This window comes from Anser cygnoides, chromosome 2 (genome assembly GCF_040182565.1).
Source record: "Anser cygnoides isolate HZ-2024a breed goose chromosome 2, Taihu_goose_T2T_genome, whole genome shotgun sequence".
Taxonomy (NCBI): domain Eukaryota; kingdom Metazoa; phylum Chordata; class Aves; order Anseriformes; family Anatidae; genus Anser; species Anser cygnoides.
The window spans coordinates 149,131,734-149,148,344 of record NC_089874.1 but is presented as its reverse complement, the minus strand read 5'-3'; the positions used below and the strand labels follow the sequence as shown (position 1 = coordinate 149,148,344).

Sequence of the window (16,611 nt, the reverse complement as noted above, 5' to 3'; positions counted from 1 at the left end):
CGTACCCTGAATTTTAATCGATTGGTCCCCCGTGTTATCCTTTTTTATACACTTCTGCTCTCTTTCTGCCAAGTCGTCTTTTCTACTCTTTATCATTACAGACAGCGAGATTTCTTATGTAGACCAGGAGCGTGATAAATTAATCTGCCGTTTGTGAGCTGTGATATATTACAGGCCAGCTCCCCGGCCTGTTGAGTAGCCGTATTAGTGAGATTTGTATGCCTGCCGTGCACCGAAGGCCACGTACCCTGCGTGGCATCAGGGGTCTGCTTCGTGTTAGGGCTGCTCTGGGCGCACTGAAGCAGCGCTGAATGCGAGCCATGTGTTTCCCCTGCAGCCTTGTTGGCTACCAGCGCAATGGAAAACTCCGCCGTCTGTGAAAACCTCCTGACCGTGTAAATTCACAGACTTCCCCTTATCTGATCATGCCCCAGTTCTGAGAAAACAGGAGGAAGGAGCTGTAGCATTTGGGCTTTGTGGTAAATGCTTGAAAATGTGTACTTTCCAGGTTCTGTCTTTGTTTAGTGGCATGACTTGCAGATGGAGAACCAGTAGTCATCTCTCCCTGCTGCCATGCAGGAGGTCTGGCAGCTGGTACCCCTAACTTTCCCAACAAATATTCGGATACATTCTTTTTAGTGGAAATATGGTCCTTAAGTCCGTTATATCCACATAAAAATAAGTTAAAAACTTAGGCAGGTGAGTGAATTATTGCATATTAGCAATGCTAATTGGCTGCAGGCGAAATTAAGACAAGCGTGCAGACACCTAACATTTGCCTCAAGTTAACCGTGCTGATGTGGCCACCAGCCGTGGATCGTCTAGCGCAAGGTTACTTGTGATTTGGTGGTTTTGTTTTGTCATAGCCATCAAAAATTCCAGGAAAATTACTGGTCACACTCCGTACTGACCCAATGTCCTTGAACTCAGCTGCTGACAGAGGTTTTTAGCTTGCTTAGACTCCAGCAGCTGCTTTTAGTTGGCTTTTGTTACTTGGGGTCTTTTTGCTTGCTTTTGTTTGTTGTTTTTTTTCTATGCTCTGGGTATAGACCTTCTTTAGCTCCAAAGATTTGTAGGAATGGAGCATGGGATTAGATTTACTCCAGCTTCAGAGCCATTACTTTCACCCAGATGTGCCTGTGCTAAGGCCAGAGACGTTAGGTTAGGAGAACCAACCTGTCCTTGGCATTCGAGCCCTGTGCAATGCATAAACCACCAGTTGCATTAAATCCCCTTAGGAGATCCCAGATGAGCTGCAGAAGGCAAGGAAATCCTGATTAGCTGTCTTAGCAGAAAATTCCTCCTTCACAATCCCAGCCCCTTCCAGCATCCCATCCCCAGTCCTGTCAACCTCTGCTGCTTCAGAGAAAGACAACGATGTAAGAGCGTGTGGCCCAAGAGCAGATCACACCTAGAAAATTGTCTCTTGCTTGGATGCTGAGTTTGTCTAGTTTTAGCTTCCCACTGCTGAGCCTTATTATGACTTTGCAGCAAGTTGGTGTAAGAACCAGAGTGTTCTTACATGCTAGCAACTGGTCTGAAGTAACTATTATCAGTGTTACAAACACATATTAATTGTTTGGCCTTGTATCTTTTTTTGTAGCTTGTGGTATCCCAGATGACAAAGTAGACGACCTAGCAATCTGGTCTGCCTTTAAATATCTAGCATTCTAAGTTTGTGGCCCTCAGCAAAGAAAGAGAGTGGTTACCAAAAGATCTTCTTCTGTTTCAGCCAACAAGGAGCCGTTATGGAACCGAGACGTAGAATCAGTGATGTATCTGAATATTAATGCCCCTTCGTAATAAGCAAAATGAATAATTAGTGCAGCCTGATTTGCTGAAAGCCTTTGTGGCTTTGAATGCTCTCGTTATCTCAAAATAATACCTAGCTTTGTAATGCCATCCTCAAGTAATTATCTTATATGAGTTCTGGGTAGTAAAAACTGACAGTGCACTAATGGGGCTTACTACTGCCGACTTCCTCTCACAGACAAAATCCTTGACGTGAAATGCAGAGTGCAATGAATTGCAAGGTCCCCACATCCACGGGGGCTAATGAGGTGCTCTGAAGCCTGAGCTGCTGAAGCGTTGTTGAAGTACACAGCTTCTGTGTCATTTTAGGAGAGAATAAGCAGGAACGTCTCGCCATTTGTGTGCCTCAGCTTGTTGCAAACTGGGTGAGGAGGACTCCAGTCGGCCGGAGTCCCTGGAACACCCACCAGCGGCTATTGCAGTCTGTTTAACAGTCATTGCCTCTCTTGTTTTGCAGATTATTCAGGACAGAATATTTAAGCACATATCACGTAACAGCTTAATATGGAACAAACATCCCGGAGGGTTATTTGTACTGCCACAGTATTCCTCATATCTGGGAGATTTTCCTTACTACTATGCTAATCTCGGTGAGTGAATCCTTCCTACACTCTGGTGGCACTTGGAATATCACTGATCTTTGTGAGGAGCGTGTGCCTCGTGACTCGCCATTCATTTCTAGTTAATGATGCTTTCCATTTATCCTGTTTCAGCCTTCCCTGCCCACTGCAGACTGGGATGTCTCTGACTCATCGACATGCACTGTGGGCCTCTCGTTTGCAAATATTGTTTTAAAAAAAAATCCCCGTCCCTTCATACTTTTCAGTTGCCAGTAATTAATGCCTGAGTTACTGACCCATTTATGGCCCAAGGGGACGCAAGAGGGATAGTTTTTTGCTTTCTTTGTTTATTTGTGCTTGGCAAATTGGAAAAGTGGTAATTTACCCATGGCACTTGTAATTGGAGTGCATAGTTGGTATGGATTTATTCTCCGTACTCTGTGTCCTCTTATGGATCCTACTAGAAGGAATGCAAAGGTCTTACGAACGTGGCTTTTTCCCGAAGCAGAGCTTAAGCGATGAATTCTGCAGGGGAATGTGCCTGCAGCCTGAAATTATCCTGCTGATGACACTTGCTTCCACTTTTGGCTCAGCCTGTGCCATCCCACTTGTGTGCATCTGTACTGCCCACCTGCTAAAAATTTGCTGTTACCATGCTTTTGGTAACCTCCAAAAGAAGGAGAAGGTTTCTGTGGGAATTTTGATGAAGAATGACTGTGACCCCACACAGATGAATGTAGATAAGACTGAGAGCAGTAAGTAAGGGCGGAAGCCAGTAGGATCTGTTATTTCAGGCAGAAAAGGAAGGCACAGCAAGACAAAAATGTCAGAATTGGAAGGCAAGGATGCAAACAGAATTATCGGGTCAGGAGGTAATTGAAGACGTATGTGGATGGGGATTTATCCAGAAAGAGCAAAAATCTGACAGAGGCTGTGATGGAACTGTGGAAACTGAACACGCCTCTGGAAATCATGGATGCATCTAGAAAACGCCAAGTATCCAGAGCCAGGTAGCAAAACCAGGCAGAGCTAGTGTCAAGAAAGAAATTTGGCTGAACAAACTAGATATTATCTGTGGGCAAACTGGATGGAAGACAGAGATTGCAGGACATTTGTGGAAATAGTAAGAAAAGGCAGTCATTGTACTGAGTGAGGGTTTCCAGGGGGCATGGGAGCTAAAGGGAAGTGTGATCTCCTCAGAAGTGTCTGGGACTTGGTATCCAAGACTAAAGGACACGGCCTAAAAAAGAATGGCAAGGTTTGCTATAAACACAGATTATCTTTCCATCTCCAAGTCCTTTAACCTCTACGAAATGGGGCAATTTTGTCTTTTCTGAGCACATCTCTCTTTGCTTCAGGTCTGAAGCCTCTCCCCACGTTCACTGCCGTTATCCATGCAGTAACTCCCCTGGTTTCCCAGTCTCAACCTGTGCTGAAACTCCTGGTTGCTGTAGCCAAGTCCCAGTACTGTGCACAGGTAAGGAGCGCTGTTTGGCTGTCAGTCACATCTGAGACAGGACTGCTGTCCCAGGAGTGAAGAGGCTGTTGACTCCACCTCTTCTCACTCGAGTTTCAACCCCCTGTTTCAGTTCTCGTGTTTCTTTTCTCTGAGATTTCTGGTGTCTGTGACCTGCATGCATGGGAAACAAAAATTCTGAGTATAATGCGAGTGGAATAGAGACGATAATTAAACGCCTTTGTTTCATGAGACAGGTAGAACAAAGACTGCACTTTAAATATCTGAACCTCATGTGCTGCAAGCTGCAAAAGGATGTCTGTGCCTCAAGAGCCCCTACGTGATCTTCCTTCCTCCTGCTGTGGCTCCTAGGCTCACAGTGCCGGGATTTTGGCTTGCCTAAAAGAAACCCTGGGGAGTTCAGTAGGAGCACCCTGTTGTAGTGGAGAGTCACAAGTGTTTTAGCCTTCAATGTGAGCCAAAGTAAATCGGTGACATCCGTGTGACCTGGCCTAGACAGAGACTTCCTCAGTTCCTGTCCAGCTTACATTTGTTTAGGAGGATGTATACAGTCAGGATGGGTGAAATTACTGTAGGAAGTGTTATTTTTATGCAGATTTATATTATTCTTGTTGATTTGGAAAGTCCAGATATGAACTCAACATTTCTGTCTGGAGATCTGAGTCTGTAGGACTTGGACTGCATTGCCACCAAGGAGTCTGATCGTGGTCCAACATTCTCTTCCAGATCATTGTTCTATGGAATTGTGATAAGCCCCTCCCAGCCAAACACCGCTGGCCTGCCACTTCTGTGCCTGTCATAGTCATTGAAGGAGAGAGCAAGGTAAGTGGAGAGGAGCATCATAAAAGATGGCATATATTCTCCGGTGGGACCAGAGTTTGTTTTTCTAGGTGCTTCGGTGAAAGCTTTGTAGTTCGCAGCGGTGTGACAGCTCCTCTCTGTTCCTCGTTCCTTTGCACCAGCGTGGTCACCGATTTGTGTTTCATGCACAAGGCCCGTGCTCTCAGAAGTCAGCAGCATGGCAATTAATGCCGTGAGATTCACGGGTGGGGCCTTGCTTTGAAACGTGGTCCCAAGAGCAGGCAGTGCTGCCCCCTTCTTTGGAGATTTCTGTATCTCTGCGGGGACATGAAAGCAGCGATGCAGCTGATTACTGAGTCCAAGCAGTCAGATGCAAGGCTTGGGGATCAGCTGCAGACCCAAAAGCAGAGGAAGAGATGAGAGTGGGTAGTGCCAAGCCAACTTTCAGAAAGTGCCTTCTCTCATGGCCTTGCAGCAGACTGCTGTCAGCGAAGGGATCCCACCGTAAAATAAAGGAAGGGACAAGGGGTGCTTGCATGGGAACAAAACCACTGCGTCGTCTCCTGCTGTGCAACACACTTGTTTGTGCTTCCTCAAAGCTGAAACAGGCGGCACCCAGATGAGAGGAGAGGCTTTTTTTTAAATCCGTGCTGAAGTGGACGATTCCTTTCCAAAGTCAGGCCTGAGAGAAGCAGGGCTTCTTGTTTCAAGGCCATGACTGAGACACATTTGGGCTGGCCCCTCTGCGATATGTATCATTTGGCTCTCGAGCTCTGCCTTTGCAAAGAGAACTTTTAGTTGCTTGGGCTGCACTGTCCTGTTTTGAATTTATGGTCCTGTCTTTGGTCTTGTACCCCAATCACCTCAACAAAGGGAAAGCGAGGGCTCTGCAAAGTTGGCAGCTGATGGCTTATGCCTTAGCTAGCCATGTAAACAGTATCAGGAGAGTTGCTGCAGGGCCAAGAAAGGCTGTCTGTAGTGACTTCTGAGTCTTTTGAACATTGCAGAGGTGTTTTTTTTTTCTTTTTGGAAAGCTTGCAGAGGTGAGATAGAGGAGAAAACCTCTGACCGGTTCTACAGGATTTGTAGAAATTGGCCCAGGCACTGTTTAGATTACAAATGAGTCTCCTGAGTACACAAAGGTGTGTTTGTAGTGGACAGTCTCATCTCTCTAATGTCCCAATATATGCCAAATGGCTTCTTGCGCAGAAAAGCTGCTTGTTTGGACAAAGCTAGCAGAGCCAGAGGAGTCCAATTCAAAGGCTGTACGAAGGAACTGCTTTTCATCTCCAGACCTAGCTGAAGCATTCTGGCAGGCACAGTCACTCTGGCCAGGGGCTCGCAGAGGTCTGCCTTAATCTAACCTTCCACTCCTACCCATGGAATCATGACAAATTATCACAGGCGTTTTACAACAGGGAGCTTTAACTAGGAAAAGAAAATACGTGGGTAATCCTGACTATTTTACTGTTTGACTGTCTTCCACCGTCTGTGAAAGAGCTAGGGTGGGAACCTGGGTCTCCTGACTGCTTCTTGCTCTGCTTTGCCTCTGCATAAGCAAATCAAAACTGTCAACACCTGCCAGATCGCCTCTCCCTCACAGCCACGGCGTTCCTGGGCAGAGGCCCATCACAGCAATGAAGAGATGCTCTCCAGACAGACGCTGTGAACCTCCTGAGTATGGAGACAGAGCTTTCTCTCAATCATGGCATAGATTTAGGGTCTTGCTTCCCATCAGGTTGCAAGGGATGCAGAAATGGTCATGTCCATTACGAGCTACATGAAAAACTTCTTCGTGTCCCTGTTTCCAGACAGTGATCTCCCCTAGCCGGGCCTGATTTTTGTAGTGATTTCTTCAGATAATGAGTTTGAAAAGAAGTCTATTAACTAGACAGGCTATTTTTCCCAGCAATTGAGGGAAACAAATAGTGTCATGTCCTTATTACCTCTCATCAGTTCTCCAAAGGTGCTAATTAGTCTGGTAAAGAAGCCATATGGATTCTCATCTCATCTCAGCAACATCTCTCGCTGTTACCTTTTTGATCCCACTTCTCTATTCCTTATTGCCTTGAGAGCTGTCTTGCCATCGTTTTTAAAAGCTACTCCGCATGTAGATTTTAGATGTATATATTGCGTCACTCAGGAATGTGACTTGAAAAAATGCCACAATATCAGTATGATTCTGGATGCAGAGGAAGCTCACCTGGTACTCGTGTTCCTTAGTGTGTTCTCCTTTTCTGATGGAAAACGTTGCACCATTTGGCAGCAGCTCCCTGTTGCGACAGGAGCGCACAGCGATGGGGCTGTACCAGCTGACAGGGGTACGGTCCTGGCAGTGCAACGTCCTTCACACGCAGCCTGGGCTCCGCGGTTCCCAGCTGTGTCGCCTTATGAGTGCTGCAAAGTCCCCGTCAGTGCTTCATTGTCTGCGATCCTCACACCCCACGGGAGGGCAGAGGGACTGTCCTAGCTGCCAGGGAGCACGTCCTGCCTCAGGAAGCTGTAGGTACATCTAATTCTCAGCGTGGACCATTGCAGTTTGTCACATAAGGAAGGCAGCGTGCCCCAAAGGGAGAGATCTGTTCAGAAATTACTCCTCAAGCAGAAGGTGTGAGCTGACTGCTGGAGTGATGAAAATGACAGTTTCCCTCCTGAACTAAGTAGTCCTTTCTATCAGACAGACATGCAATGTTCCCAAGACAAAAGGAAATAGGAGTGAGGAATGAAATACAGTATTTCCATGGAAATGACTCCTTTAAATGACTTTTTTCCTCCCTTGGATACCCACAGGTTATGAGCAGTCGCTTCCTACCCTACGACAACATAGTGACAGATGCAGTGCTAAGCCTGGATGAGGACACCGTGCTTTCAACCACTGAGGTAAGGGTCTCTGTCATCCTGAGCGTTTGCCTTGGCTCCCCGACTCATCCTGAGCACAGCAGATAGGCTCTTCCCTTGGCCTTGCTGGTGAACAAGTGCTATAAGGTTTCCCGCAATACTCTTCAGATTCTGTGTCGCACTTGTTTCAGAAACCCTGCCACTGCCTACCATCAGAAGAGCTTTTCACCCCGGTTAATTGGCTCATCATTAGCATATGGTTCTTCCGTTCTTTATTATTTTAGTAACATAGCTGCAGGCGGGTGTAGGCAGCCACGAGCAGTCAGCTTCAATACTCTGCTCTCACTTTTCTGATTAGGGTAGCGTTTCTTCCCCCCGTATTACCAGTAGGGTGTAGGTGGGGAAAGTAGGGGTGTCAGCAGCAGGGAACTGATGTCGCTCCAAAACAGTGTCACCACCCTAATGCAGGATTTCACTCAGGAATGCTCTCTCACTGACTGTTCTGTCGTCCCAGAAAGTTGGAGATCTTTGCTAGTTCAGTTGTTGGAGTGTTTGTGCCAAGAGCAAGATAGTGCTAAGAAAGAAAAATACTGTAGAAAACCAATTTTTACAACTGGGATGAGTATTGATTTCTGGAACCTCTTCCTGAGAACCACAGGAGCAACTGATGACAGTTTATATAGAGTGCAATATTTGGGAAATGCATTATTAATGATGGCCAGGGAATAGCCTGAAAAGCTCGATTTTCTTTTGTTTTCCCCTTTTTTTCTCCATGTCCATGGCCATTCCTTTCTCCCCACTTCACCTTTATGAAACTGCTTTCTTTGTCGGTGATGTGGACCTTTCACTGATGCAATTACTGCTCGTGTGTTAGTGAGGAAATGCCTAACACTAGCCGCCAGTAACTGCTATGTACCCTAAGATGTCACTGAAATTGTTCTGAATGGATCAGATTGCAACTGCTGTTCTCCCAGTTATGGTTTTGTTGTGCTGTGGTTAAACTGCTCCAGAAGGAGCCATGGCAGCCCTCTTCTGCTTTACAAATGGCATTGAACCAGTGTGATACCAAGGTTACATCTTGATAGTTCCTGCTAGATCAGGAAGAATACAGCTGCTGTGAAATCATGTGCAAAGCCCTGCACAGCCCAAAAACCCCAAACCCCCCCCAAAAAAAAAAAGGCATTTGTCCTAGGGCTGCAGTTCCTAATAGGTTGTTGCTCAGGGTGAAGGGTCCAATCTCAGCTGCCCTGAGGGCCATGGTAAGACCCGTCAGTGTGCACTGAGGTGGTAGTGACAGCAGTCCAACCTGTGGATTCCGTGAGGATTTGGGGCTTTGTTTTGTTTTGCCTGGTATTCGTCATCTTCCAAACTTTGTAGTCACTCAGGCTTTTGGAATGTATGTGAAATAAATAGTGTTCGGGTTCGACTCGGCCTTGTTTTACACTCAACATTCTGAAATGCAAACATTTGTTACTGTGTGAAACAACGTAAGCATTTCTTTGGGAATTCTTCCCTCCCGTGAGCAGCTTGCCGTCCATACCGCATGTGTGCATGGTGGGTTTTGGCTCTGTGAGCCTCACACCCCTGTGCCGCAGAGAGATCCCGCTGGCCATCTCTCTCCTGCCACTTTGGCATGCCTCAGCCAGGATGCTGGGGTCAGCGTCTCTCTTTGGTGGCTCTCTGTGAAGAACTGGGGCCTTTCTACCTCTTCATTTCCTTCATCATGCAGCTTACACAAAGAAATAGCCTGTTTCAAATGCGGACATGAAACGCGTGGTATGAAACTTCCCTTGAAACTGGCTGCTCATGGGTGGTCGTCGGGGCAAAGCTTCAGGGACCTTAAGAGGCAATTTAGCAACGTGGTCAAACACGGTCACATTCCTGTTGGGAGGAGCAGGCACCAGACATGTCTTCTGCTCTGTCCAGTTCTCGTGCAGTAAAGATTTTCCATTCACAGCAGAATGGCACGCAGTCGCTCTTGTGAGAGGACCTGTGTCATGTGCACAGAGGGATGTTTGTGTGGGAAGTAATTAGAAATCAGCATGAGTTAGAAATGATACGGGGATTTAAGAGACTGGCAGCCAGGCTGGCTTTTCCTGCTGATCAGCTGTGTGGTAACGCTACTAAAAATTACACAGGATAAAGACTAGTGATTCCTTTTTTTCTGTTAGGGTGATTGCTTTATTGTGTTTCACCGGTACAAGGACAGATACTTGAATGCACAAGTGAGGACACTGGGTGTTGCCGCTTTATTATTTATTTAAGTTCGAGATTCTCAAACATCTCGAAAGAAAACAGATGGCAGGCTTTATGGGAAAGGCCTTCACAGGGAAAAAAAAACCTTTTAGCTTTTTCATGTGGTACTGATTTGGATGAGATCAGAACTAGCACAACGGTAACTGGTTTGTGCGCACTGTCTTTCTCGTTGGCCTCAGATTTCTTGAAACAACTTGAAAGAAAATAGCTAGTCCCTAACTTTGTGTTCCAGTACATGTGTGACTCTTCTGTTTCATAAAAATCCTTGTAAATGAGAGAAGTCTGACAATAATCACACAAAATGTGGCTGTTCTCATAGCAGCTCTTCTTTATCTAACCCCTACACCCTTGACTTTGGCTGTGTTCTTGGAGGGTTTTCCAAGCATTTCTGAGCACGGTTTTAGGTCCCTCTGGTATCGAGAGGGAACTTTGTATGCAATGCAGAAACAAATGTCTCTTTTTCTTGGTTTTGACTGGGACAGTTGGGATTGCCTTTAACGCTTTTAAAAATTTCAGTCCAGCTCGAGTTCCAAAGTGTAAGTTGAATTGAAGGGACTGCCAACCAACTTTACTGTAATAAAAATCTTTCTATATGTATTTTTACCAAACTCTTTTCAAATCAAGTGCTGATGAGCCTTCTGCAAACTATCCCGATCATCCCTTTCCTCGTATCACCAGTATTTGTTTGGTGGGATCCTGGGGTAGCGATCTCATATCACCTTCCCAATTCTCTGAGATTTGAGTTATTAATCTAGTTACAACAAAAGAAAAATAATACATAAATAAATAGGTATAAGAAACTCTATTGCCAGCATTTAACACCTTGTGACTCATATAGTATCATTCATTTTTTTAAAGTGCAGGCTCCTAAAGCCATTTAGCTACATGGGAATCTATCTTCCCCTTTAATAACTATACGTTTAACCCTCTTGGTCATACAGACAGTCTTAAAAGTATCACCTGTATGTACCTTAAAGGCTCAGAACAGATGGAATATAAAAATGGAATCCACACTGGTTGTTAGTTTTAACCTCACTGAGCTACCCCTGTAACTTTAAGGTGCTTGACTCCCAATTTTCCAGGCTTTGTGTTGACAGCACTGAAATGGTAGTTAAGTGAAATGCGTGAATATGTGCAAAAGGTTCGGTTTCCCACATGGCTGCGACCACTCTATATTGCATCTAGGTATAAATGCATGCACCTACACCTATTCTTTCTGTAACTTGAAAAGGTTTGATATGTAAAGGGCAAGCTTGAAAATGTTAATGTAATGCTGTGATGCTCTAGACTCCCTTTAACAGGAACCATTAAAATGTGCATAATTATAGGGCAAAATGTCAAGCAGTCAGTTTAATTTACTGATGAATACATAGAATTAATGTTTTGCAACAGTTCCAAGATTTTGAATTATGAATTAGTGACAAAGTAATATTTTGTTTTGTTGACATTTGTTGAAACAATTTTGGTATTCATTTGGCCTCTGTCTTTGTCTGCAGGTGGATTTTGCCTTTACAGTTTGGCAGAGTTTTCCAGAGAGGATTGTAGGGTACCCTGCTCGCAGTCACTTCTGGGACAACACTAAGGAGAGGTGGGGTTATACCTCCAAGTGGACTAATGACTATTCCATGGTATTGACAGGAGCTGCTATTTACCACAAGTAAGAATCCAAAGCATCTGCTGTCCTCCTTCTGCATGAAACAAAGTGGGGGGAGAGGGGGATGAAGAACACTCTTCCGGGGAGGGGAAAAATGGAAAGATAATAAATGGGTCTACTTTTTATGGGGTAATAATTTAAGTTCTTGGTTTAGCTCTGGGGATCTGGTAATCATTATTGCGCTTGTTGGGTCTCTTTGAAGTCACTTGTATTTTGAGGCAGTCGGACTGCTCTTTTTAACATCAGGAATTACACACTTCAAAGAGTTCCCGAATTCATTAAGCGGCTCGGCTGAATGGCCTGTAGCATAGCAGAAAGGAGGTTACTTCCAGACCAGCTCTGGGTATGTGTTGGCTGACAGCTGCAGTCTGCAAAGTCTTCTGGCTACTCTAAAAATGTAGCACAGTGGACACATCACAGACCAGCATACTGGGGAAAACCCCTGTTGTTAGAACTTCCGCAGACCAAAGGACTCTCTAGATTTTAGGAGAAAGGCATCATATTCTGCAGTACCTAATCCACATCCCAGCAAAGAAGACCATAGGGGATGATATAGGCCCAAAGGAGAATAATTTGAACAATGAGGACAGTAGCAGGCTAATTGAACAGAGTTCTTTCTGACTGAACAGTTTTGAAAGAAGAAATAGAAGATAAACACATTGGTATTGGCTATCCCAATATAGCAATGAGGGTGCTCTCTCTCCTACTTCTTCATTATCTTAACACTTAGGTCTGCATTTTTTCTTTTAACATTAAAAAAAAAAACATATTTTGTTTTGTTATTAGTGCTGTTTACTGTTTTGATGAGATGCTGATTAGTTCTCCCTTCTTGTTGGAGGATGGGACAAGAAGAAGGGATCTGGTGTATCCAGAGTTGAGACAAAATTTCTGTCTCAGCTGGGACAGAGTTCATAGTCCCTGAAAGCCCAGTGACTTGTCTTAATAACCCTGCTGTTGCTTTCCAGATATTATCACTACCTGTACACTCATTACCTGCCTGCCAGCCTAAAGAATATGGTGGACCAACTGGCCAATTGTGAGGACATTCTAATGAATTTTTTGGTGTCAGCTGTGACAAAATTGCCTCCAATCAAAGTAACACAGAAAAAACAGTATAAGGAGACCATGATGGGACAGGTATGTATCCACAGCATATTTTAGCTGTCGGGAGGCATTGACAATACAACATTTTGAATTTCTAATCAGGCTTACAGAATGAATAGCATTCTGTCTGTTTTCTGCAGTTTTTAGCATGGCAGAGCTATAAGTAGACTATAGACTTGCTTATTATAATGACGGGAAGTCCAGAGGGAGAAATGGCAAACACCTACTATAGATGACAACTTCTCTTCATAATTTCTCACACTATGTTATTCATAGTGATCTCACAGTCATGGAACTGATGATGCTAGTGACTGAATTTTAGTTAAACTCCAGTTTTCTAATTAAATATTCTAGACCTAAGACTTCATGGAATGCTAGAAGCAGAATTAAATTCTCAAAAGGTTTTATGTTTTTAATTATTAATAATGAATATATAATGTACCAGGCCATCCCTATACCATTTTCAAGTATGTACTGTGATTCAAGCACTGACATTGGACTGTCACAACAGAGGTAATTCATGATTTTTAAAGCGTTTTTTTTCCCACAAGAAGCATTTTGTCCCATGGTGACACCATCACTCACTAGCAGCCATGAAACATGTGCTTTGGGGCCTCTTCCAGCTCCTGGATAAGTATTCTATTATGGCAGAAATAGGTATACCTTCTAGTAACAGGGATACATGTTAACTTGGGGGCACATCTGCTCCTCCCTTGTGTGAGCAAGTGATGAGAGTAATAAAAAGTCCTATAAGACCTTCCAGTCCTGAACAATCTTCTGTCTGTGCTGCCGCAATGTCTGTGATCGGTACTACCAGGATTACTAGGGTAAGGAGGAGAGAGGAGAAAGAAGCAGCCCTCTATTTTCCCCTCACATTTTCTCCTGTTAGCATTACCTGTATCTTTGAGTGGGGAGTGGCCATACCAGTTTGTAGACTCTCTTATCTGTATGCCACTGCATTTTCATCTCATGTTTGGTAGTATTCAGCAGTTCAGACTCATCTGGGTACCTGGGAGACCTTACATGAACAATAAGGTGTCATCCAGAAAGTGCCTATTGCTTCCAGTTTGAGCTTCACCTCTCCACAGGGATGTGCTTTGGCTGTTTGGCAGTCTGAACATTCATTTTTCTTTTTTTAGTACGGGTGGCTTGAGTCAGCCATGAACTATAACTCTCTAAAAGACAAGTTGTTCCTGCAGCTTTGGGAAATGTAATGGACTATGCTCATAATTCCTTGAAAGACAAATAAAAAATTAACATAACCTCTGTGTTGTGACAGAGATTAATAGTCATATGGAAATTCACTGCTAATGGACAGAATGTCTGCTATAATCCTTTAGCAACAAGCTTTTGCTTGCTCTTTAGTGCCTCTGTATAGTCAAGAGTCTGTAATCAATGCACATTATAAGCTACCACTTGAGCTAAACTGGACAGACCTTGGATAAAGATCAAATCTTGTACAACAATCATTTGGCAGTTCCCTGACTTCATCAGTTTCTTCCCATTTTAATTAGCACACTTTGAGCTTATGAATTTATATTTGTTTTTAAAGTGTAGTGGAAACATAAGTGCCATAGAGATGCATGAGAAGTGGCACAAAACAAAACTTAGCAGTTTCACAGCATTCATAGTTTCTCGTAAGTAATAGTTCTGTTGTGTTCATACACATAGGCCACGTACAGATAGAGAGCAATAACTGCTTTAAAGCTCTTAGGGCTTCTTTTCTGAGAGATGTTGATTTTCAATGGACTTTTATAGGAATTACAGCTGCCCTCAACTTTGGAAAATTAGTCCACAGGATTTCACATATATACAACTTGTGTTGACTTTTACTGAGCTCAGTTAGAAGGTAGCTGAAATTTGTATAAATTTCTGCAAGTCTGGACTGCAAAAAATGTGGTTTTGACCTGAAAAACTAATTTCACTGTATCTTTCTCCTATGGCTGAGGGCCATGGGCAGAAGCTTGACTGTAGGATGTGCACATCCAGTGGAAAACAGCAGCCATCTTTCCTTTCCTGTTGTTTTTTAATGACTTGTTCTCTCTCCTAAATAGCTTGAGGGTTTAAAAATAAAGAGAGAGAGAGAGAGATGGGGTGAGGTAGCATGCTGGCAGGCTCTGGGAGGCCTGCCTAGGGGTGTCATGCTCTGGGTGAGGCCAGCCCACAGTCGGACACTCAGATCACCATGCTGTGCTGCCCTCAGTGGTGTTTTGAAGGCTGGGGTGGCCAGCCTGCCATCGACAGCTACCACCACAGACAGGGCATCCTTCCCCTGTCTTGAAACCCCTCACAGAGCAGACTTCATCCGCTGCAGCTGCTATTGAGCTGGGCGCTATCAAGCCCTGGTGACACCACCCCACAGCACGGCGTCAGCCTGGCCGTGGCGCCCGCCATTTTGTTGCCTCACAGCCGCCGCCTAACTTCTTGCTCTGCTCTCCACACAGACGTCCCGGGCCTCGCGCTGGGCTGACCCTGACCACTTCGCCCAGCGGCAGAGCTGCATGAACACTTTCGCCAGCTGGTTTGGCTATATGCCGCTGATCCACTCTCAGATGAGGCTCGACCCTGTCCTCTTTAAAGACCAGGTCTCCATCCTGAGAAAGAAGTACCGAGACATTGAACGACTCTGAGGAGCGCTGCCGAGGGGGCCGAGCCACCCCCAGCCCCGCCTGGAGCCAGACTGTGCCGCGGCACGGCCGTACCCGAAAACGGCGAGCGGCGCCCGGGGGCGCGCGGCTCCGGACTGCTTCACCCGCCTGGCAGGCTTCTGTTGCTCACGACTAGGTTGTGTACAGTTTCATTATGGAACATTAAATAATTATTTTTGAAATGATTGCTATGCAGGTTTAAACTTTTTTAATGATCAAAAAAAAAACTATTAAAAACAGAGTTCTTTCTTTAATCAAAATTGTGTTGGTTGTGAATATTTCAAAGCTGCCATTTCTTTCTTTCATGCGTTTGATTGTCATTGCAATTTTCATTCATTTTCCCCTGCAAAGTTAAACGCTTGAATCTCACAGGGAGAAAATGCAGCAGTTTCAGAAACGAATTGAGCACAAGCAGGACAGAAATGAAGTATTATGTTTCTCCTTTACTGCTGACTTTTTAATATTTTGTTTCTCCGTTTTCCGCAAGCCGGTAGCGGCCACTATGGCAAAACTCCTTGGGATGGATGGAAAACTGGAGAGCCCCCAGTGAGCGATGCGCGAGCGTAGATCCTGCTGGCGGGGGGCCCGTGTTGGAACACACCCGGCCCTGCGCTGAGCGGGGAGAGGAACATCCCTGCCGAGGAGCAGGCCGGCGGCGCTTGCTGCTTCTGGCAGCAGAGCCTCACTCCCTGTGGCCCTGCCAGTGGGCGAGCGTGGCACGGCCGGTGTGGGGCACATGCAGCCCGCCTGAGCCATTGCTGCTGCCTGGCCACGGCAGCCGAGCCTCTAGAAATAGCTTTGTGTTGAGGGCAAGAGGGATGTTGGCAAAAAAAGGAAGCATGTTAGTGCTTGCAACACAGGAATTTGGCCTGTAACAAAGTGTTTTAAATGAAATCGAATCACGGGCTTCTCTTCTTATTTTATTTTTTGGTGCAAATAAGTGGAGAAATTCCCTCCTGGAGTTTTGACACCTGAAGTAAAGTGCGTTGTCAGGTATCGGTGCTGGCAGCAGTGGGTTCTCCCAGACTTGCTTGAGGCAGGGTAACTTGGGCAAAAGCCTGCCCCAGAAATACCAGCTTTGCTCACGCTCCAAAAAGGTTTTATCATTTCAGATGGAAGTATTTTTTAAGTGGAAGTATTCCAATTGTTTACTTTTTTGTACTGCTTTGCTTAGTTATGTGCTTCTTTAAATTCAAGAATGAAAACGGAAGTGGTGATCTGGGTCAGGAAGGTGTTGTTATGATTTGCTAAGACAATAAGCACTTTAAAAACATTTCAAAATCTCACATTTTTGAGGTGCGTTGGGGCCTTCTGTAACAATAGCCACCCCTAAGAGCTCTGCTGGAGTCACAGCAAGAGGGCGTAGCGTCATGCCCACACACTACGGACCAGTAAGCCTTTCTATACCTCATTCCTTTGCATCCAGGCTGTCCAGTACCAGGGGTGAAGAGTAGCTGGAGA

At 45.0% G+C, this 16,611-nt stretch overlaps 1 protein-coding gene across 1 annotated transcript in view; it reads left to right on the top strand.

Annotated features, from left to right (window-relative positions):
• EXT1 (exostosin glycosyltransferase 1) overlaps nucleotides 1-15,410 on the top strand; it is a 169,769-nt gene extending 154,359 nt beyond the window's left edge. Inside the window, exons 5-11 of the mRNA XM_013184993.3 lie at nucleotides 2,270-2,402; nucleotides 3,731-3,849; nucleotides 4,576-4,671; nucleotides 7,441-7,530; nucleotides 11,241-11,401; nucleotides 12,364-12,535; nucleotides 14,947-15,410. Of these exons, the coding sequence (XP_013040447.3) occupies nucleotides 2,270-2,402; nucleotides 3,731-3,849; nucleotides 4,576-4,671; nucleotides 7,441-7,530; nucleotides 11,241-11,401; nucleotides 12,364-12,535; nucleotides 14,947-15,132 (957 nt within the window). The 3' untranslated portion in view covers nucleotides 15,133-15,410. The remainder of the gene's footprint in view (nucleotides 1-2,269; nucleotides 2,403-3,730; nucleotides 3,850-4,575; nucleotides 4,672-7,440; nucleotides 7,531-11,240; nucleotides 11,402-12,363; nucleotides 12,536-14,946) is intronic.
• Nucleotides 15,411-16,611: the final 1,201 nt, after the last annotated feature.